We start from the raw sequence: 22,907 nt of genomic DNA, 5'->3' as shown, positions 1-22,907 counted from the left end.
TGGTTCAGCTGGAGCAGAGGAGACTGAGGGGAGACTCCTCGGGGGCTGCAGCTCCTGCCCAGGGGAGGCGGAGGGGCAGGGACTGAGCTCTGCTCTGGGACCAGGGACAGGAGCCAGGGAAGGGCTGGAGCTGTGCCAGGGGGTTGGGATGGATCTCAGGGAAAGGTTCTTCCCCCAGAGGGTGCTGGGGCACTGCCCAGGCTCCCCAGGGCAGTGGGCACGGCCCCAAGGCTGCCAGAGCTCCAGGAGCATTTGGACAACGCTCTGAGGGACAGGGTGGGATTGTTGGGGTGTCTGGGCAGGGCCAGGGGTTGGGCTGGATGATCCCTGTGGGTCCCTCCCAGCCCAGAACATTCTAGGGTTCTGTGATTTGAAGTGCTGGGGTTTATCTGAGGGCAGTGTGAGGTTTTATCATCTGACTGCAGCACAGAGTCCCTCGGTGGGGGGTGACACCACTGACCAGTGCCCTCCTCGCTTCCTCCTTCCGCTGCGAGGTCACTGCTGCTCCCAGCCCGGCTTTGATGGAGCATCAATAACCACTCACAGCTGCCTCTGGTGTTTTGGGTGTTATTTTAGTTTAACTTTCTTGCCCTGCAGCAGTACTTTACCCTGTGCCTGTCAGACTAAAAGGCAAACTTACAAATCTGCAGCTGCTCTGCAGGGCTCGATTCCGCTGCTGCCAATGTCACAGGAAGGTCGTATCGTAGCCAAAGGGCTGTGCCACGAGCACTGTTCACGTTGGCTCAAATCAGTTATGGGTGTTTTGGTTGCCAAGAGATGTAGGCAAATTGTTGAGGAGATCAGAGGAGAGACAGGGAGGCCACGGAGCAGAAGGAATTGACAGGGAGAAAGCTTAAAAGGGGCAGTATAGCTCAGTTAAGCAACATCAAAGGGCACCCAGCAGTATTGGAAGGGTTTATACAGCAGAGAGAGGAGATATTGAGCAGAGGGGAAAAAAGTTATAATTATTCTGTGAAATGAAACGAGCAGCCTGAAATCAGCAGTAGAAAGAAAGCTGCAGATAATGAAGTTTTTAGGGAGCTGTGGGTGGCCTTTGAGGGTGTTCTGTGGGCTGTTACTGATTATCAGTGAAAGCATTAATGTGGCAGAAGTCTCACATTTAGTAGTAGGACAAGGGGGAATGGCTTTAAACTGGCAGAGGGCAGGGTGAGATGGGATATTGGGAAAGAATTGTTGGCTGTGAGGGTGGGGAGGCCCTGGCACAGGTTGCCCAGAGCAGCTGTGGCTGCCCCATCCCTGGAAGTGTCCAAGGCCAGGTTAGATCAAAGGGGCTTGGAGCAACCTGGGCTAGTGGAAGGTGTCCCTGCCCATGGCAGGGGGTGGGACTGGATGATCTCTAAGGTCCCTTCCTACCCAAGCCATTCCATGGCTCTGTTGGTAACACAAAGGCCTGAAAATGGGCCTTTTGGAAGAATTCTGTTTCAACTGTGCTTTCCAGGCTTAATGCTGCTTGTTCAAAGTGTTTAAAAATCAGCTTGTGCACCAATGACCAGATTTTAAAAAATACCACCCGACACCTATTTCCCTGTAGATCCTGTGATGCCTTAAAACACTCATTATACAGATATTAGCACAGCCTTCCAACACTTCAGAATAGAACTTTTAGCTAATTAACCTTTTGCCCCAAATTCCAGAAATATTGTTTAGTGTTCTTCTCAAGGATTTCAATGGGAAAAGATTCCAGCAAGAACATCCAGTCTTGTTGTGACTAAAGAACACAGTCAGCACATTCCTTGATACAACCTTAGTCTAAACTGTCAGAGAAGGCCCAGAATCCTTGAAAGAGAGCCAAGCAGGGCACAGGTTACTGATGGAGACGTGGGGGCCTGGGACCACCAGCCCAATCCTGGGAGGTGTGCCTGGGGGAGGACCTGGGGGACAGGCAGTTTTCGGGCTGGGTGTATCCCCGTGAGGTAACAGTTAGATATCACAGTTAGATGATGCTATAAGTTTGTAAAACCTGTGTGTGTGGGTGTGCATATGCCATCTTTGTGCACCTAAGACTTCTTATTAAAGAGCTGCTTTTTTTACCTTTCAGTACTAACCCTGTCCAGAGAATTACTCCTCCGATTTTAGGCAGCGCCGGCGGAAGCACGTTTAGAATTCGGTGGGAATACCTTGATAACACCAAAAGCAGTAAGAGAAACTTCAGAGGTGTGACTTGAGCACTGTCTGTGTGTGCAGGAGCTGCCTTGTACCGGCGCCTCAAGGAGTACCTGATGAGTGAGGAGCAGCTCAAGGAGAACGGGTACCCGATGCCTCACCCGGACAAGGCCGGCCGCGCCGTCCTCTTCACTGCAGAGGAGAAGAAAGTGCTGGACTGTGAGTCCTGCTGGCTCTGCCATCCTCTGTGTTTGCTCCATCACCCAGCAGACACCTCTCCTGCTTGTGTAGAGCTCTCAGCAGGGAGCCCTTTGCCCCTGCTGTGATGGGTCTCCTTGGCTGTGAGCCCTCTCCACAGGTCATGGGGGAGAGGAGTGTGGCTGCAGAACCCTGCTGTGTCCCTGGAGGATGAGTTTCTCCAGCTTGGGAATGTTGTTTTTGACCCAAGGTTTACACTTTGGGTCTGTGAGGCTGAGTGAGGTTTTTAATTTCTAATTCCCCAGGTAACAGGATCAGAGGAAACTGCCTCAAGTTGTGCCAGGAGAGATTTAGGTTGGATACTAGGGAATATTTCTCTATGGAAAGGGTGATCAGGCACTGGCACAGGCAGCCCAGGGCAGTGGTGGAGTCACCATCCCTGGAAGTGTTCAAACAGCACGTGGATGTGGCACTTGGGGACATTTTAGTGGTGACCATGCTGGGTTGATGGTGGACTCAAAAATCTTAAAGGTCTTTTCCAGCCTTAGCAATTCCATGATTCCATGATTCTGTGCTGCCAAAGAACAGGAACTGGGCAGGTTGTCTCCCTGGACCAGCTGCCTTTGTCCCCCCCTGCAGGGACACATTCTGCACTTGCTCACTCGGGTTTGGACTCCAAGGCAATAAATGCAAGGGAAGTGGTTGGAAAGCAGCTCCTGTTCCACACCTGAGGATGTTCAGCTCTTCCAGGGGAAGGATTCTTTTCTGTCTCTGTGTATATGAGCTGCTGCTACATAGGGCTGTGGACCAGCACTGGGCCAGGCTGGTTTGGCAGTGGGTCCTGCCATACTGGGCTGGACTGCAGCATTTTCTGCTGCAACTGGAAAAAATGATCATAAAATCACAGCATGGTTTGGGTTGGAAGGGACCTTAAAGCCCATCCAGTGCCACCCCCTGCCCGCCCAGGTTGCTCCAAGCCCCGTCCAACCTGGCCTTGATCCCACAGGTTTCCTCAGGATGGGATGGGTTCCTTCTCTGTCTGAATTTTCTGAACTCCTGTGGCAGAGTTTCTGCTCCCCAGACACTGATTAAAGCAGTTTGTGCTGCAGCAGGAATAAAACCCAGAGTGAGGATCTCTTTGGAGGTGCCTTTCCACGCTCCTCTGAGCATCTCTTGGAGAGACCTCTCTGGAGTGTGTTAAGTGCTCATCCATGTTAACACCTTGTGTCTACATTTGTCCTGTGGTTGCTGAAGCAACCTGGACTAAAGCCCTCCTGCATTAACACTCTCAAGTGCTGTATTTGTTAGAGCCCTTTTCTCCAGGTAACCAGCCAGCTCTTTTCTGTGATCCTGAGCTCATGTTCCTGGAGTTTCCTGCAGATGTTGCAGGATGTTTGAATTCCTCCTTGTCTAACTCGAGCTGTTGCAGGTCTGTTCATGCTGTGACCGTGGTCAGTGGGCACCAGTGGGCTGGGAATGTGATAACAGCTGAAACACTCACAGCTGGGACTCAAGGAATTGTTGGAGAACAGAAGGATGAGAGTCAACTACTTTACAGCGGCTTTTTGCATCCCCCTTCTCCAAATTTTGGGCAACACAAGCACAGCTGGCAGGAGAGAACAGTCCCTGACCTGTGGGCCAGACTCTGCTGGGAGTGTTCCCATCTTTAGGTGCTGGTAATCCTTGCAGAAAAGCTGTGCCCTGGAAGGACTGAAATGTCATTTGGAAGTGACAAGGCACAGATCCCCTGGAAACGAGGCCTCATTAGCCCTGATGTCCAAAGAATGACTTATTTATCCTGTTTCTTAAAATAACTGTGTTAGAGTCCAACGTAATTTGCTGTGGACGGGGAAACAGTGCAGCAAATGCTGATGGAGCTGTGGTGCAGCTGCTGCTGTGCACCAAACCCACCAGAGAGTCCTGGGATTTACCTCTGGGAAGCGTTTAGTGGGGCAGATGCTGCAGGAGTGCATTTTCAGAGGGATTGCTGCGTCTCTGTGGGAGTTGGGAACAACATTTGGAATCCTTTCTAACAGGAGACGTTTCGCTGCTGTTTGAGTGAGTCTGAGTGAGTCTGACCTGGCTGTGCTTTGGCTGAGCAGGTGAGGGGTTTCTGGTGACCTGACTGTTGTTTCTCTGCTCTCCCCAAGCCTCCTGCAGGATTTGCTGTCGCTGTGGCACCGAGTACATGGTCTCAGCCTCGGGGAACTGCATCCGCAAGGAGGAGTGTGTCCATCACTGGGGGAGGCTGCGCAAGCAGAGAGGTCTGTCCCTGCCAGGGGGGCTGTGCCCCAGCTCCAGACACACAGGATTCCTCAGTTTGGGGCTTGGCACTTCCTGGTCCTGTCACTGGTGGCCCTGCTGCTGCTGCAATGGTCTTGCAAAGAGCTGCTGGGCAGTGGGACGGTCCCCAAACCGTGACACTGGGGGTGGTGGAGCAGAGGTGATTCATCTGTGTTTAAAAGAAGTAGAAGAAAAATCGAACCTTCCTGTGCCTTTTGAAAAAAAAATCATCCCTTTAGGAGGCTGGCTGGGAGCACTAAAGGTCTGTCCCTCCCAGGAGAGTTTGCTGGCCTTGGTTGAATTCATTTGCAGTGAGACACTAACCTAGTTTGAGCTCTGCTCTGGTTTTCCATCACATTATCCAGGTGGCTTCTGGAGTTTGTCTGGCTGAGCACGAGAGGCTTGAACTCCTCAGATTGTTGCCTGTGAATCCAGAGTTATTTCCCCCCCATGTTTGACACCTCACTGTTGCTGTGCTCTTCCAGGGTATCTCTCAGTGAGAGCTGAAGTTCAGGCCTCTTGGTAACGAGACTTTTTGACTCTGAATCTCTTGCTCTTGCAGTGCCAGGTGGATGGGAAACTCATTACAGCTGCTGCTCAGGAGCTGTGGGCTCACCAGGCTGCCAGGTTGCTAAAGTAAGTCATTGAGCAGAACCTTTTTATTCTCAGTGACATTTGTGCTCTGCTGACAGTGGCAGTGGCTGGGAAACACTTGTTTAAGCCTTTGGAAGAACAGTGGCTTCCCTTAAGGGAGGAAAACAAGCACCACTTAAATATTTTTTGCTATGCAAAGGTAGGAAAATCCAGTATTTGGCACTCAGCTGTGTGGAGTGAGGTGGTTCCATCGATCCTCAGCTGCCCAAAAAGCTCATCTGCTTGGGGGGGTGCACAGAAGCTCCTGTTCTCCAGGGAATCACAGAAATGAGAAATAAGAGATTTCCTTTTGAGGAGCAGTCTCAGAGCCTTGGCAGCAGCGTGCCAAAACCTTTTTCCCATCTTTTCCTTTCCCAGATTCCCATGCTAAGGTAATTTTCTCCTGTAGGTTACATCTTTTCTAAGCTTTGCTTGCTGCCTTCCCTTTGTTGCAGTCAGGGGAGGAACAAGGAGCCTGTTGTAACTCATAAATATCACTTCTCCTGAGGAGGGAGCCCAACACTAGAAAACAGAATGAAGATCCTGCTCAGGAGAGGAGTTTTGTCCTTGGATAAAGCTGAGCATTGTTTTGGATACCTTTGCACAGGTGCTTTTTGCTTTCCTCAGGCAGCAAGAGAGTCGGTTCCCAGCCTGGCATCACCAGTCCTCTCAAACCATGGGCTGAAGGGAACAAGTCTCTCTTTTGCCTCTCCCTCAGCTCTCTGGGGATGCTCCTTGTCACTTGTTTTAGTGGCATTTTTATATTTGGAGCTGCCACGCAGGGGAGAACCAAAAGCCAGAGGTGGGAAAGTCAAGGTTTGTTAAAATAGGAAGAATTTTCTGTCAGGGCACCATAAAAGCCTGTCCTGCACAGCTGGAAGCGTGGATGGGCTCAGCCTGCTACTTCTCTTCTTGTTTAATGCAAAATTAGGCTCTTTTTTTAGTCAGTGTTCAGAAACCCCCCCATCCAGCAGGGATGAAAGTCAGGAGGATTTGGTGGGGCTATAAAAACACAGCTGCTCTGGGCAACCAGGGCCTCCCCACCCTCCCAGGGCAGAATTCCTTCCCAGTATCCCATCTCCCCCTGCCCTCTGGCAGTGGGAAGCCATTCTCCCCTTGTCCTGTATGAAAAGTCCCTCTCTCTCCTTTTTCTAAGCCCCCAGTTTTCCCAGCATCCTTTGGTAGGTTTAAGGCTGGATCACAGCCTGCTCAGGGTCAGTGCACGGGGAGATGTTGGGACCCTGGGGAGCACAACATCTTCCAGCTTGGAAGGAGGGCACTGAAACCAGAAAATGTTTGTAATGAGACGCTGTTCTCAGTAACTGGACCTGGGAAAGCACGTGTGTGTCTTCCCAAAGGCTGTGGCTGTACCTGGCCGGGTGTCCTGCAGTTAGGCAGGGAGGCAGGAGGTGGCAGGATGGAGCTGTGCTGCTCCCGGGGAGCCCGGAGTGGCCCTTCTTTGTGACTCCCGAGGCTGCTGCTTCCTCTGGTCTGAAAAACAGGAGCAGCTTCTCTGCCCTCCTCCCATCCAGGAGGAACTGGGACGTTGCAGAACAACAACTATAGCATAGAAAAACACCTAATTAGGTTTTTTTTCTTTCCTTCATTGCCCAGTGTTGTTGTATTGCAGAGGAAGGGGAGGGCTCAGGGTGCCAGGGAGAGAAGTGTTTACTGTCTCCTGGCTGGTGAGCTGCTCTACCCATTCCCTCAGCAGAACAGTGGGATCCATGCCATGGATGCAGAATGGCCAAGTGTGGCCTCTTGCTCCTGGGAAGCAGCAAACCACGAGGCCTTTGAGCAGTGCTGGCTTTGGATCCAGGCAGAGCTGGCCTCAGAGTTGGCCCAGCCACCTCATTAACTCCAAATGGTGCAGTTCCTGTCTCTGGCTGCACCTGCAGCAGTGACCTGTGCAGGAAAATATGCAAATCCTGCTCTGGTTACCCCTCTCCCTACACACTGCAGCTTCCCAGGGGCCTCAGTTCCTCACCTCTCCAGCCTTTGGTCCTGAGGCAAACCAGCACAGTTTGATTCCTGGTGAGGTGAGGTCTGTGGGAAGCTCTGCCCTGTGCTGGCACTGCTGAGGCACCACCTCAAACCCTGGGAGCAGTTCTGGGCCCCTCAGGACAAGAGGGACATGGAGGGGCTGGAGCATGTCCAGGGAAGGGAACGGAGCTGGGAAGGGGCTGGAGCAGCAGGAGCAGCTGAGGGAAGCTGGGGGGGCTCAGCCTGGAGAAAAGGAGGCTCAGGGGGGACCTTCTGGCTCTGCAACTCCCTGACAGGAGGGGGGAGCTGGGGGGGGTCGGGCTCTGCTGCCAGGGAACAAGGGACAGGAGGAGAGGGAATGGCCCCAAGTTGTGCCAGGGAGGCTCAGGTTGGAGATTAGGGAAAATTCCTTCAAGGAAGAGGTGGTCAGGCACTGAACAGGCTGCCCAGGGCAGTGGTGGAGTCGCCATCCCTGAAAGTGTTCAAAAAACGTGTGGATGTGGCACTTGGGGACAGGGGTTAGTGGTGGCCACAGTGGTGGGGCTGGATTGACTTGATAACTTTGGGGTCTTGGATCTTCTGGGATTCCATGATCCTAAGCACAGTGCCCAGGCTGCTGTGATTTAGGGACAGACAAAACTGAAACACAACCAAGAGCCACTGGGGGGTGAGGGAGGGAGGGCATCACCTCTGGGCGTGGTGCTGCACCCTAATCTGCCTTCAAACCATGTCAGTGGGCAAAAGGGCAGCCCCAGCCTGTGCCGTGCCCTCAGTTCCTGCCTCCCCTTCAAACTCCATCCAGTTCAGAATTCCTGCTGCAGGGAGGGCTTCCAGGATCCCCAGGGGGTGGGATCAGTGGCTGTGGAGCAGTGTGGGAGTACCTGTTGCAACAGCAGCTCAGTCTTGCACTGGCTTAAGCCGATTGTAAAATCACTCCCTGGGTTTTCCTGCTGGATCTTGTTGACCTTTAGAGCTTTAGCTGAGAATAACAGGAGTGGTTGGAAATAACCTCTGTTGCCTCAAGTGCTGTGGGCTGTAGCTCCTGTTTGTGTGTGAACTGGCTGGGTTTGGAACACAGTGGCTTTGATTTTATGCACACTTTGACATTTTCTGGTGCTCAATTACACCAGTTTCTCATGGCATCTGCCCCGATGCTCCTGCTCACACAGGGATTCCTGGGATCAGAATCCTGCACCTGGGCATGTCGTGGCCACAGGAACCAGGAGCTGGAGTTAGATCAGTTAGTCAATTCCTGACTAATTCTACTCCAGATTGAAAGCTCCTTGTCCCCAGATGATGTCCTGCTCCTCGTTGCACTGTCAGGATGATGCCACCAGCCCTGATCTGGAGCTGGGGTTGCACATGGCTGTCTTTGCTGTTGTGGTGAACTTTGCAGACCCACTATAGGCAACCTTTAGAAATTATTAAAAAATCATTTTTTTTCTCAAGTGGACCTTTTGGGTTCTTGTTTTTATCATCAACAAATCATTTTTCTTTCCTTTAAGCAACACGTCCATGATGGGAGGAAGGAGAGCCTGGATGGCTTTGTGAAGACTTTTGAGAAGCTGCCTACAACTGATGGGTACCCTGGGATCTATGCCTTAGACTGTGAAATGGTGGGTCCATAAAGCTTTCTGGGGAAGGCCAAACTCTGTTTCCTGACCTTCTTCTCTCTGTTCTCCTGTGGACTCTAAATCAGATTGGTCCTGTTCATGCAAATTAGGGATTGCTGTGTTTGATCTGGGGACACATGGCTGGCTGGCCCACCCTGAGCAGCGTTTGCTGCCTGGCCTCTCTGCACTCTCTGCTGCATTTTGGGAGCTGCAGCACTTGGGGAAGGGCTCCATTTGGCCAAAACCATGTCAGGGGGCTAAAGGGCACTCACAGCCTCTGCCTCGTCCTCAGTTCTTTTTCCTGCTTCCCCTTGACCTTCAGCCCGTTCAGAACCTGCTGCAGGGGAGGCTTTCAGGATGACCAGGGGGGTTCCCAGGGGGTTGGTGTGTGCTGCCCTTCACTCCTGCCCTGTTCCTTGCAGTGCTACACGAAGCAAGGGCTGGAGCTGACAAGAGTAACTGTGATCAACTCAGACCTGAAGGTGGTGTACGACACCTTCGTCAAACCAGACTCCAAGGTGGTGGATTATAACACCAGGTGAGGACTGGAACACCAGGGAAGGACTAGAACACCAGGCAAGGGTGGTTCTTCCTTGGGACAGAGCTCTGTGCTCTGCCAGAACCTGGAGGGATGGCTGGGAGCGCTCATTGAAACCACTGACCACCACTTCCTAACAGCTGAGGTGCTGTGGGGCCTTGAGGTGTCTCCTCTCTGCCAGCTCCCTCCTCTTGCTCTGCAGATTCTCAGGTGTGACAGAGGAGGACCTGGAGAACACGAGCATCACCCTGCGGGATGTCCAGGCCGTGCTCCTGAACATGTTCAGTGCAGACACCATCTTGATCGGGCACAGCTTGGAGAGCGACTTATTTGCACTAAAGGTAACTTGGTGTCCTGCCTTCCCCTCTCCCCTGGGGCTTTCCCCCCCTGGGGGCTGTTCAGTGCCTCCTTGCAGTTTAGGAGGTGTTCATTTCCAAGGGCAGATCTGATCTCTGAGCTGGTGGGATCCTGTCTGTGGTGGCAGAGCAGGGGAGTGGGTTGTGTGCCACTCGTAGTGTCACCCCAGCTTTTAGTGCTGGTGCTGCCCAGGGTGACAGACCTGTCCAGAGGTGACAGGGTTGGATGGGCTCAGAGCAGCCTGGTCTGGTGGAAGATGACCCTGCCCATGGAATGAGATGAACTTTAAGGTCCCTTCCAACTCAAACCATTCTATATATTCTGTGACTGATCTGAAACCATTTGCCTTTCACCTCTGTCACGTTTGTTCTCTGCTCTCTGCCTGCTTTGCTGGGATTTGGGGGGTTACTTTGAGCACTTCGGGTCACTATTTTGACCCCTTTTCTGTCTTGTTTCCTGCCTGGCCCTCATCAGTCTGGTCTGCACGTCCCTCAGCCCTCTCTGCTGTCCTGCCAGGAAGGTCTGTCCCCTCCCCTTGCCCCCTGCACATGGATCCCAGGGGCTCGTCCAGGGCCACTAAGAAAGTGTGTGGGAGGCAGGAGCTGAGTCTTTGCTCTGTGCTCACAGGCCAGAACTTCCTCCAGCCATCCTTCATCCCACAGCCCCCCTGCTGCAGCAGCTGTGGCTGCCAGCTCACAGCTCTGGGTTGGAAGCAGGAGGTTTTAAATGCCTGTAAAATGCTTTACCTCTCCGTGGCACCCTTTATCCCAGCCCGGGAGAGACTTCATCATCATCACAAAAACATCATTCACAGTTTTATCAGCTCGAGATGACTGCCTTGGCCTCTTAGAGGCATGATTTCCTCTCAGCACTGCCAAGGGAAGGAGCCCAGAGCCATCCAGCAGGGCCTGACAGGCACTGGGATGTCAGGTTTTAATGGCTGTGGCAGTAAAGTCGTCTCACTAATGGCCGTGGCCAGCTCCAAATGGTGATAGCACTTCAAGTTTTATTTAAAGCTTTATTATCCCCTTTCCTCAGCCTTCCTGATCTACATAAGTAATTACCATTGTGCCTGGGATGGTGCCAGAGCTGAGTGCAGCCCAGGACAGATTATCCATACCGTTGGCAGTTTTACACTCGGAGAGCATGGCAGGTTGTTTCTGTTCAAGTGTGGCTGTTCTCGGGCATTTTTTTTGGAGCTGGGCTGTGGAGCTGTTAGTGATGGAGCTACAGGTTGTCCTGCAATATTAGCTGGTGCCTCAGAAGAGATGTGGCAGGCAGAGAGATGGAATTATTGGGGTCCTGTAGGAGTCATCGCATGTCGAGACTTACAGAGCTGTCTTGGTCAGATGCAGGTTTATCTTTTAGACCCTGCATTTTATTCCTGTGCTCAAGATGTGAGATTGCCTTCATCCACCTCCCTTTAGCTCTCACTGAACACAGTTCTTGGCAGCAAAGGATTGCTCTTGTCTTAGCCTGAGAGTTAGAAATTAGTGTGAAAAAAGCCAGCCTACCCTGTGATTGTGGACTTGGGCAGGTGGTGCCTCCTGGCCATCCCCAGGCCCTTGGTGCAGAGCAGGGAGCACATGGACCTGCTCTGCAGCCTCAGTTCCTCCAGCAGGATGTCACTTCACAGCTGCAGCATCAGATTAGAGGGCTGGAGCCCCTCTGCTCTGGAGCCAGGCTGGGAGAGCTGGGGGTGCTCACATGGAGGAGAGAAGGATCCAGAAAGACCTGAGAGCCCCTTCCAGGGTCTAAAGGGGCTCCAAGAGAGCTGGAGAGAAACTTAGGACAAGGGATGGAGGGATAGGACAAGGGGGAATGGCTTCCCACTGCCAGAGGGCAGGGATAGATGGGATATTGGGAAGGAATTGTTGGCTGTGAGGGTGGGGAGGGGCTGTCCCAGGTTTCCCAGAGCAGCTGTGGCTGCCCCATCCCTGGAAGTGTCCAAGGCCAGGCTGGATGGGGCTTGGAGCAACCTGGGATAGGGGAAGGTGTCCCTGCCCATGGCAGAGGGTTGGAAGTCCCTTCCTACCCAAACCATTCTCTGATGTGATTCAGTGATAGGATCTCCCTGTCCCACCTCATCCTGGCTGAGCTGGTGCTGGTTAAAAGCTTCCTGGTGACTCACTGCTGAGGGACGGGAGGATTTCGGGTTGTTTGCACCCTGAAGGTCAGGCCTGCTCTGTAGCAGCAGATGTGCACTGGGTCAGGTGCAGTTCTGTCTTGCTCATCTTTCCCACTTCTGTCCACATCTTAGAATCATCCCAGGATGGTTTAGGTTGGAAGGGACCTTAAAGATTATCTGGTTCCAAGCCCCTGCCATGGGCAGGGGTGGCACTCTCTGGATCAGGCTGCCACTCACTAGGTTAAGGTGCTTCATCTTGAGAGGCAGTTGAAAGGCTGTTACAAGGTTGTGAGGTCAACTGGTTCCCCAGTTTAGTTCTTCATTGTGAAAGACTCTGAGAGTTATTCCAGCTTGGCCAGGATATTAAGGACTGACCTGTCCTGTCGAGTTCCATGAATTGAGTCAGCCCTGAATCTCTGCTGGCCTGGATGTGAGCTGGGCAGGGCTTTGGGGGCAGGTGTCTGCCTGGCAGAGCACCCTCCAAGGGGGAGTCACCCTTCCTGCAGGACTGGTTGGGTTGGGAGTCGCTGGCGGCCCCGGGGCCTGGCCGGGAGGTCGGTCAATGCCGAGGAGCGTCTGTCCGTGTGGGAGTGGGACAGTAACCCCGTTTCTCTGGTGCTCCCTCCCTCCTGCAGCTGATCCACGGCACCGTGGTGGACACTGCCATCGTGTTCCCCCACCGCCTGGGGCTGCCCTACAAGCGGGCCCTGCGCACGCTGATGGCCGACTACCTCAAGCGCATCATCCAGGACAACGGTGAGGCCTGGGGGGCTCCTGGCCCACCCCCGAGGCTCCTTGGCTCTGCCTTCCTCTGCTCCCATCCTCCTACTCCTAGGCTTTTTTTCCCTGGCAGTGACTGGGAGTGTTCCCCATGTGGAGTCTCTGCCCCGTGCATTGTGAGCCCTGTGTCAGGGGCAGCGGCGCTCTCTGCGTCCTTCCCTGGGCCAGGGGGGGTGAGAAGGCTTGGGGTGGCTCTGCCAAGGCCAGGTCCTGCCCTCCCTCCTCTCTGTGGTCAACTCAGATTGACCTTCCTGTTTGAAGTGTGGCCTGTTCCTTTCTGTCCTCCCTGACCAGGGCAGTGACTGTCCCCCTGTACTGGCACTGCTGAGGCCACTCCTCAAATCCTGGGGTCAGCTCTGGGCCCCTCACGACAAGAGGGACATTGAGGGGCTGGAGAGTGTCCAGGGAAGGGAATGGAGCTGGGGAAGGGTCTGGAGCACCAGGAGAAGGGTCTGAAGAACTTCTCAGGGAGTTGGGGGGGCCCAGCATGAAGAAAAGGAGGCTCAGGGGGGACCTTCTCCCTCTCTGCAACTCCCTGACAGGAGGGGGGAGCTGGAGGGGGGTGTCAGGCTCTGCTCCCAGGGAACAAGGGACAGGATGAGAGGAAAACAGCCTCAAAACTTGAGGCACTGGGGAAGGTTCAGGTTGGATATTGGGAAAAATTTCTTCACTGAAAGAGTGGTCAAGAATTGGCCCGGGCTGCCCAGGGCAGTGGTGGAATCACCATCCCTGGAAGTGCTCAGAAAGCAAGCACAGGTGGCCTGCTGTGATGTGGATTAGTGGGCGCAGCGGGGTTTGGTCCAAGGCTGGACTTGATGGTCTTGGAGGGCTTTTCCAACCTAAATGATTCCATGTGCAGCAGAGGGGTCAGTGCCAGCCTTGTCTCTCTGTCCCCAGTGGAAGGACACGACTCCAGCGAGGACGCCCGAGCCTGCATGGAGCTGATGGTGTGGAAGATCAGAGAAGACGCGAAGGTGAAGCGATGACTCGCCTTGTCCCTCTCCTGCTCCTCCTGCGCCTCCGTGAAGCAGTGCAATAATTGCTCAGAGTAACACTGTCCACCCGTGCACAGCAGCATGCTCAGCATTCCCCGGCTCTCCCAGCATCCATGGGACCCCTGGACTGCTGTGGGCACGGCTCAGCTCACATCCCCGTGCCCGGGCAGGGCTCTGGGACCCTCCTTGTGCTCCACTCGTGGTGCCCCCGGGGCACTCTCTGCTCCAGCAGCTGCCTTGTGGGCCCAGCAAGGTGGTTTTGAGTAGCACAGCCAGGGAGAACTTGTTGGTTCCTAGGAGAGGCTTGTAGAGGTAGGTTGGATACGTGCAGAAGGATCTTTTTGGTTCAGTTAAAGGTAGATCTTGTACATTTTTTTTTTTCCAAGTGTAGCTTCAGTTGCCTCTGTGCTCCAGAGCTGGTTGGTTCCCACAGTGTTTGGAGATGGGGGAGGTGGAAGGAGGTCGGGCAGGAAGCTGTGAGTGAGTGGATTGCAGAGTTGGTGTGTGACTGGGAAGCAGGAGCTGAGGATCAGGTACCTGTGGATCAGACCCTGTGGAGCTGCAGGAGGGGGAGGCTCTGAGCAGCAGATGGGAGAGGAATGAGGTGGGACTGGGGAATTGCCACGTGCTGTGACCCAGGGGAGGGCTGGCTGGCACCTGGTTCTGCAGGGCAGCCACGGGTGTCACACCTTGCCCAGAGCTCAGGGAGCCGTGTGGTGACACAGGGACAAAGAGCTCCCAGAGCCAGGCAGCAGAACAGGCACCCTGTCCTTCCCCAGCCCTGAGCTTCCAGCAGGTCCCCAGCGAGCTGTGCAGGGATCAAGGTTTTGGGGGGACTTGGGTGCAGCTCAGATTGCACCTGAGGGTGGCCTCAGCCCTCTGCAGGACTCCCCAGAGCCTGTCCCTCACGCAGGGACTCTGTGCAGGCAGGAGCAAAAGCAATAGGGAAAAATTCTCCTTTTAAACTGTTTTACATGTTGGGTGGTTTGAGAAGAGCAAAGGACCCCGTTGTTGCCTGTCTGGCCCCTGCAGAAAAGCAGCTGCTGAGAGTGTGACTGTCACCCTGGTGTGACTGGGGCAGGAGCCCCTGGCAGACTGGGTGGCACTGGTGGTCCCTGCACTCAGACTGGGGCTGTCAGGGGACAGCAGAGCTCAGTGGGACAGTCCCCATGGATGGGGTCTTTCAGCTGGGCTCAGCAGTTTTGCCCTGTTGTTGGAGCAGTGACCCACTCACCACCCTGGTGGCACTGGAGTTGTGTCCCCTGGGGGCTGCTGTGGTCCCTGTGTCCCTGCCATGGGCTGACTGTGTCCCTCTGGGGGCAGAGGGGCCTGGGAGCTGCTGGGCTTTGGTTCCTGTCAGAGCTGGGTCCTGCTCACTCCTTTGTACCCCGCTGGGCTCAGGGTTTGGGGATGTGGTGAGTGTCCCCAGCATGTCCTGCTGCCTGTCCCACCCTGTGGGGAGCACAGCCTGGGCTCTGTGCCATGGGCAGGGGTGACAGATCTGCCCCAGCCCCTCCTGGGCTGCAGGGGCTGTTGTGGGCACACCCAGCAGGGTCTCCCCATCCCACTGCTGCCCTCGGAGTGAGGAGGGGGCTGCTCTGCCAAATCCTCCTGGAGCCACCAGGAAAAGTGGGGGCTGTGAAGGTTCCTGTTGCTGCTGAGCCCATCTGTGCTCCTGTTCCTTACCCCAGGTTTTGGGAATGCAGCTCCCTGCCCCAGTGCTCCCCATCCAGCCCTGCAGCCTTGGGACAGCTTGGCCTGTCCCCCTCTCCCATGTCCTGTTGGGAATGGTGCTGTTCCTGTCCAGGCCATGGGAGAGACATAGTTCAGTGCTTCCTAACCAGGGAGGGAAGGTTTGTTCCTGCTTCTGCCTCCTTTCCCATGTTTATCCCCCATTTATCTTCACCCCTGGCTGCAGCCATGGAATGTACCTGGAGCAGCCACGTCACTTCAGACCTGGCTCTTGCCTCGAGGTTCCCCCGTTCCTTGACAGGCAGCCCCCTCTCTCCAGGCCTCCCACAGCAGCTCCTGCCCTGGAAAAGCTGGAACATTCTAACATGGACCCCCCCAGGCAGGAGCTGGTTGCTTGGCTTGATCCCACTGCCTGGGCTCGGGGGAGGCAGGACGTTCTTCCAGGCAGGAATCTTACCAGGCCACGAGATTTCCCCTTCCTTTCCCAGCTGGGACCCCCTAAAATGAGGCTTTTGGGGTTGGGGTGTGGGGACGTTGCCTGTTCTGTGGGGAGGCAGAACCACGTCCAGCCACGCCGTGGGTGTGGCAGAGCAGGTCCTGCCGTGGCCTCCCCAGGGACCCCCGTGGGCACCCCAGCACTGCCAGCCCGGGGGTTTGTGGTGGGCAAGAGCTGTTTGGGTTGTACAGAACGACTGTAACCTGTAACTTTTTGTAATTGTTTTTAATAAAAGGGTGTTGACTAGATGCACGTTCCTGTGTGTGGGACTGCTCTGCCTGCGGCCGGGTCGGGCTCGGGGGGTGCTGGAGCCATCCTGGAGCTGGGGAGGGCCTGGACAGGCTTCCCTGGAACAGCCTGGGCTGGAGAAGTGGGTTCAGCTGTCCCAGTGCACTGGGGTTGGGGCAATTCCAGCCACAAACACAGACTGGGAGAGGAACTCATGGAGAGCAGCCCTGGGGAGGACTGGGGGTGCAGGGGGATGAGAAGCTCCGCACGCCCCGACCACATGTGCTGGCACCCAGAAACCCCCCATGCCCTGGGCTGGTCCCACAGTGTGGGCAGCAGGGAAGGGGGGGATTCTGCCCCTCTGCCCTCTCAGGTGAGACCCCCCCTGCAGAGCTGCCTCCAGCCCTGGGAACAACAGCACAGGGATGTGGAGCTGCTGGAGAGAGTCCAGAGGAGGCCACAGGGATGCTCCAAGGGCTGGAGCCCCTCTGCTCTGGAGCCAGGCTGGGAGAGCTGGGGGGGTTCACCTGGAGAAGAGAAGGCTCCAGGGAGAGCTGAGAGCCCCTTGCAGGGCCTAAAGGGGCTCCAGGAGAGCTGGAGAGGGACTTGGGACAAGGGATGGAGGGACAGGACAAGGGGGAATGGCTTCCCACTGCCAGAGGGCAGGGATAGATGGGATATTGGGAAGGAATTGTTGGCTGTGAGGGTGGGGAGGCCCTGGCACAGGTTGCCCAGAGCAGCTGTGGCTGCCCCATCCCTGGAAGTGTCCAAGGCCAGGTTGGATGGGGCTTGGAGCCACCTGGGCTAGTGGGAGGTGTCCCTGCCCATGGCAGGGGGTGGGACTGGATGAACTTTAATGTCCCTTCCAACCCAAACCATTCCAGGATTCCATGATCCCTTCAACTTGCAGCTGCTGTTAATCCCTCCCTGTCCCCACAGTGGCTCTGGAGCAGATCCCACACCTTTCCCAGCTCTCTGCTCTCTGCCCGTCCCTGACCCACCAGCACCAGGGTGAGCAGAGGGGCCTGAAGACAAGGGGTGAAACTGGTGCCCATCCCAACTTGGAGTGCCCAAGCAGGGGCTGCCCGGGGGTGCCACGGCCATTCCCTCCCTCTGTGCAAACCCTTCCTGCCCACAGAGGTGCCCCAAGAGCAGGGCAGGTCCTGGCTCCTCCTGCCTGTCCTGGAGCTGGGATGGAGCCTCTGCATCCCCCCAGAGCCCGAATCAATCTCCCAAATGGGGCAGGAATTAAAGTGCCAAGCCAAGGAGCTGACTCAGCACAGAGGAAGAGGTGAAGGTAAAAAGTTCAAATAAAGAAATAATGGCCCATTAGATGACCTCACTGGCAATGTGTTTTATTTAAGGTGCTGCTGATGGCAGGGGGTGCTCGGGAGGCTGTAAAAGTCACACCTGACTCGTGTTCTCTGCCACCTCCCCGGGCCTTTGGGGCACTGGGTGCTCTGGCATCAACCTCCAGGTGCCATCCCATCCCCTGAGGGTGGCTGGTCCCTCTCCCCCCACCGTGTCCCCCCTTTGCAGGTCACCTGCTGCCACAAAGGGGTGCTGGCAGGGGAGTGACACCCCGAGGTGACGCCTGGGAACCCCCGTGGTGCCCAGAGCACTTTGCTTTGTTGTCATTTTGGAGCCTGGAGGGTGACAGGGACCCTCTGAGGCTCCTCGGGGCCCAGGGTGGAGGCAGGTGGGGTTTTTAGGATTATGAGAGCCCTGATCCCAGGGGAGCAGCCCAGACATGTGGAGGGACAGATGGACACAAGGCTGGACAGGGCTTGGAGCAACCTGGGCTGCAGGAAGGTGTCCCTGCCCATGGCAGGGGGTGGCACTGGATGAAGTTTAAGGTCCTTCCCAACCTAAACCAGGCTGGGATTCAGGGCTCAGTGCCCCAGATGTGTGTTCAGGATGTGCCCCAGAGCTCTGTGACCCCTGTTTTTCCCTGGGAGGTCCTGTCTCCCAGGGGCACTGCCAGAGCTGCCACCAGAACCCCAGTGAGGGGCTTTCCCGCTCTCTGAAACGTTTGCCCCCTTTGTGTGGCTTCACCTCTTGGACCGAGTGTGGCCCCAGGGCCTGGCACTGCCTGTGCCCCTGTCCCTGCCATCCCCTAGGGGTTGGGATGCTGCAGCTGCACTGGGGGAAGCAAAGGAGCAGAGAGACCCCCAGACCCCCATTCCTTCCCCTTCCCAAACCTCGGGGGGGGGGGAAGCAAAGCAGTTTGCTGGGAGAAAAGGCTGCTGGAGAGGAGGAGGCTCAGGGGAGACTCATCCCTGTCTACAACTCCCTGACAGGAGGGGGGAGCCGGGGGGGGGGGGGTCGGGCTCTTCTCCCAGGAACCAGCAGTAGGACAAGAGGGCTCAGACTTCAGCTGTGCCAGGGGAGGTTTAGGTTGGAGATTAGGAAGAAATTCTTTACAGAGAGAGTGATCAAACACAGGAATGGGCTGCCTAGGGAGGGAGTGGAGTCACTGTCCCTGGAGGTGTTTAAGGTGAGACTGGATGTGGCATCAGTGCCATGGTCTGGGAAGCACAGCGGGGTTGAATCAAGGGTTGGACTTGATGATCTCACAGGTCTTTTCCAACCCAGCTGATTCCATGATTTCCACCTGGGTGGGAGGAGAGGGGTGAGCTCAGAGGTGCTGGTGCATCACAAATCCCCCTGTTTGTCCCCCCTGATCCCACACAGTGTCCATACAGACCCACAGGAGCAGCCCCAGGCCCCTGGCCCAGTTCAAGCTCTGCCACAGGGTTGGTGCCACAGAGGTGGCCTGTTCTGGAGCTGTCACACACCCAGAGTGACACACAGCAGAGTCCCTCAGGGCGCTGTCAGAGTGTCAGCCCGGGAGGGGGGTCCCTGCCTGGCTCTCCCTGCTCCTCCCCTGCCCCTTCCCTTTCCCAAGCAAGGAGGGAGTTTCCAAACCTGACTCAAAACAACCTCAGCCCCAAACCTGCCCCCTGGCACGGGGAGGGGGGGTTTGGGCAGCCTGGGCCCTCCTGGGGGTGCGGGGTCGCTCCATGGCCCTCTGTCCTCACTGCTGCTGAGCCCAGACAAATCATCACACACAGCCCCAGGTGCTCCAGGGTTTGGGGTGGGCTCTGCCTTGTCCTGCAGCACCTTCCCCCAGCAAGGGGCATCCCAGGGGTGTCTGTGTGTCAGTCCCTGCCACTGAACCTCCTGGCACAGCTCAGAGGTGACCGTGGCCATTGACCCTCTCTCTAAAAACCTTTTTATCCCGTTTTGTCCAGACCCTCTGGGAGGGTGAGGGCTGAGGCAGGGGATGGAGGAATGAGTGTCCAACACATGTCAGGGTCCTGTGTGCAGGCAGCAAAGCTCATCACATGGTGATGTTGGCGTGGTGAGGCCCATGTGCCACTGCCAGTGGGGACAGGGATTCTCCCAGGTGGCAGCGGGGGATACCTGTGCCCCCCCTCCATGGCCCTGTGCCCCTCCATGGATCACCCTGTGCCCTCCCCATGTCCCTGTGCCCTCCCCATGGCCCTGTGCCCCTCCATGGCCCTGTGCCCCTCCAGGGATCACCCTGTGCCCCCTCCATGTCCCTGTGCCCTCCCCATGTCCCTGTGCCCCTCCATGGCCCCGTGCCCCTCCATGGATCACCCTGTGCCACTCCATGGCCCTGTGCCCCCAAAGTGCAGGGCAGGGGGTCTGTGACACTCTCCAGACATTGGGGTCCTTGTCCCCAGCCCTAAACTTACTGCAGGGTGAGGTGGGTGACACTTGTGTCACCGCAGGGACTGGGATCCTCCTGCACCCTCCAACCACCAGTGAGAGAGGGGAACTGGCCACACCGGGCAGCAGAGGCGAAAAACAGGGTCAGCACCAGTGACCAACCCTGTCCCCTCCCCTGGCCTGAGGTGGCTGCAGGGTGGCCTGGAACAGGGGAGGAGGTGGAAGAGGAGGAGGGTGGAAGGAGCAGGGAGAAGGGCAGCAGGGACTGGTTGTGCAGGTTTTGGGAGGGGAGTTTTCGGTGATGGAGGTGGGTGCTGGTACTGGGGCACCGCTCGCTCCTGCCGCCACCTCCAGAATGGAGTTTGGGACATCAGTGGGAGCCTGGGAGGTGCCAGCCTGGAGGAGGCCGTGGGCTGCACCTGAGGCTGCTCCCAGGCTGAGAAACAAGCCCTGTCCCGCAGGGAAACACTCCTAAATTATTATTATTATTTTCTCCCGAACAAACGGAGCTTTGTAGCTGCTCGGCCGCTCGGAACAGGGCACCTGGAGCAGCCTGAGGAGGGGGGAAAACCAGGCTCCAGGTTTAACTCTTCCCTGGGAGGGGGCAGGGTCTGCCACGGGGCAGCTCCCACCAAGGGTCTCCTGCACCCAGAGAGGGGACACGCTGGGACAACCTTCGGGGTGGCAGGAGAGGGAATGGATTCACTGGGACAGCCTTTGGGGTGGCAGGAGAGGGAATGGATTCATTGGGACAGCCTTTGGGGTGGCAGGAGAGGGAATGGATTCACTGGGATGGCCATTGGAGCAGCAGGAGAGGGGACACACCAGGACAGCCACTGTGATGGAAGGAGAGGGAATGGATTCACTGGGATGGCCATTGGGGTGGCAGGAGAGGGGACACACCAGGACAGCCACTGCGGCGTCCCAGGAGCATCCTCTGCCGGGCCTCCCGGCACTCCCTTAATTGCCCGGGGGGGTCACTAATTGCGGGGGGTGATTGATTGGTGAAATGTCACCTCCCGGCCTCTGTTGCCAGGGTGACCTCAGCTGCTCTCTCTGGGTTCCCGGGTGCCCAAAGCCACCCCCTCTGTGCCCCTGTAGAGGGAGGGGGTGACACAGGTGTGGGCTGTAGAAATCCCTTTCCCTCCTCCAAATCCAGCCTGCTGCTGCAGGAAGCAGAGAGTGACTGAGTTTGGGGCCGGGGCCTGTCCCTGCCGTGCCCTGGTGGCCACTGGCCCTTCCCGGGGGTGCCCCCTTGGTCTGAGGGGGGTTGGCAGGTTCTGGTGCTGCTCGTGCCACAGAGGGAGCAGAGGGTGGGAGGTGGCAGATGAGGGCCAAGATGCTGAATTTCCTCATGGATTCTGCTCCAGGGCCGGATCTCAGCCCTGCTGGATCCACAGGGATCGTTGTGGGAGCGGGAAAGGGCCACGGGCAGGGATGGACTCAGGGAGAGGGAAGGGAGAAGGAGCTTGGAGCAACCTGGAGTAGTGGGAGGTGTCCCTGCCCATGGCAGAGGGTGGAACTGGATGAGCTTTAAGGTCCCTCCCACCACCAACCAGTCCTGACTCCAGGACTCCTCAGCCCAGCCCCGCTCTGACCTGGCCCTCTCTCTCCAGACCATCCCAAATGTCCCCTCCTGCCCCTTGTGCCCCAGACCCGTCCCCTGGAGCTGGACCCCCCTCAGCAGCCACTGAGCTTTGTTTCCAAACGTGTGTCACTGTCACCAGCCCCCTGAGACAGCCAACAGCAACTTGTTTGTTTGGCTCATCACGGCACCAGCCCCTTGGGAGAGGCTTTTCCCTCCTTTTCCAGGAGATGAGGAGCAGCCCCAGGATGGGGATGTGCCCAAATCTGCCCCCACTGCTGTAGGTCAAGTGCTGCCAGTGTCACCCAGGCACTGGGGGGACATGGGGACACAGGGACATGGGGATATGCATGGGGACATGGGACATATGGGGACACAGGGCCATAGTGACATGTATGGGGGCACAGAGACACATGGGGACATGAGGACACATGGGGACATGGGGACACGAGAACACATCTGGGGACGTGGGGACACTTATGGGGATATGTGGACATGTATGGGGCCATGGGAAGACATATGGGGGCAAAGGGACACTTATGGGGACATGAGAACACATATGGGGACATGGGGACACTTGTGGGGATACGAGGACACATATGGGGACATAGGGACAGGGGACATGGAGAGACATGTATGAGGACACAGGGACATGGGGAAACGTATGGGGACACTTCTGGGAACATGAGGACATGAACAGGGATATGAGGACAGGGGGACATGGGGACGTGTTTGCAGACATGAGGACTCAGCTGTGGGGACACACACGGGGACATGGGGGCACAAGGACACGTATTGGGACATGGGACACGTTTGGGGACACAGGGACACAGCAGGTGCCGTTTCTGGGGCTGGAAGGAGCCATTCTTGGCTGAGCAGTAAATGCTTTATGGACTGTGGGGCTGCACTGGGGAATCGCCCCCGGGTGTCTGTGGTTAATTACGGCAGGCAATTAACCTAATGACGGGGGAGGCAGGACCACTGCGGGGGTGCAGGATGAGTGCAGGGCACAGGGTAGGCACCGGGCTGGCTCTGGCCTCGCTGGTTTGTCGCCAACGAGGTGGCCTCTGTCCCCGGCCGGGTTCGCGGTGCCGGCGCTGCCACTGCTCGGAGGCTCCGGGGCTCGTTGGTGCCTTCGGCCTCTTCCTCTCTCCTTCCTCGGTCCTCAGGGCTCTGCCCGAGCCCCACAGAGCTGTGCCAGACCCCGGGAGCCCCGGAGAGCTCAGTGCTCCCCGGTGAGAGCAGCTCGGCCCCGGGGCTGCCCAAATCCGCTGCTCCCCGCCCCGCGATGCTCGCGCCCCCCCGCTGCCCTGGCACCCACTTGGGACCACCCGACCGTGCAGCAGGACGGTGACAGGGACACCCTGAGCGTGACACCGCGGCCCCGAGCCCCGGCAGATCCCACGGGAGCGGCTCCCGCGGCAGCAGCTCGAGGTGTTCGGAACAGAGACGATAAATCCGGGCAGCGAGGAGGGGCAGCCGGGGGTGCCCGGGCAGGGACAGGGACAGGGACGGGCAGGAAGGGAGGGCGGGCAGGTCCCTGCGGAGCCAGGGCTGGAGGTGTGGCGTGGGCTGTCC

At 56.7% G+C, this 22,907-nt stretch overlaps 1 protein-coding gene across 3 annotated transcripts in view; it reads left to right on the top strand.

The window, feature by feature from the left end:
* REXO1 (RNA exonuclease 1 homolog) overlaps positions 1-16,072 on the top strand; it is a 44,641-nt gene extending 28,569 nt beyond the window's left edge. For 2 of the 3 annotated variants that reach the window (XM_032712113.1, XM_032712114.1), the window contains exons 9-16: positions 2,206-2,343; positions 4,473-4,586; positions 5,168-5,241; positions 8,727-8,837; positions 9,257-9,372; positions 9,575-9,713; positions 12,493-12,613; positions 13,535-16,072. In XM_032712113.1, coding sequence (XP_032568004.1) covers positions 2,206-2,343; positions 4,473-4,586; positions 5,168-5,241; positions 8,727-8,837; positions 9,257-9,372; positions 9,575-9,713; positions 12,493-12,613; positions 13,535-13,623 — 902 coding nt within the window. In that variant the 3' untranslated portion in view covers positions 13,624-16,072. The remainder of the gene's footprint in view (positions 1-2,205; positions 2,344-4,472; positions 4,587-5,167; positions 5,242-8,726; positions 8,838-9,256; positions 9,373-9,574; positions 9,714-12,492; positions 12,614-13,534) is intronic. The other variant, XM_032712115.1, reaches the window with a different exon arrangement.
* The last annotated feature ends 6,835 nt before the right edge of the window (positions 16,073-22,907 follow it).

This window comes from Chiroxiphia lanceolata, chromosome 27 (genome assembly GCF_009829145.1).
Source record: "Chiroxiphia lanceolata isolate bChiLan1 chromosome 27, bChiLan1.pri, whole genome shotgun sequence".
NCBI classification, from domain to species: Eukaryota; Metazoa; Chordata; class Aves; order Passeriformes; family Pipridae; genus Chiroxiphia; species Chiroxiphia lanceolata.
This window is presented reverse-complemented; position numbering and strand designations above follow the sequence as displayed.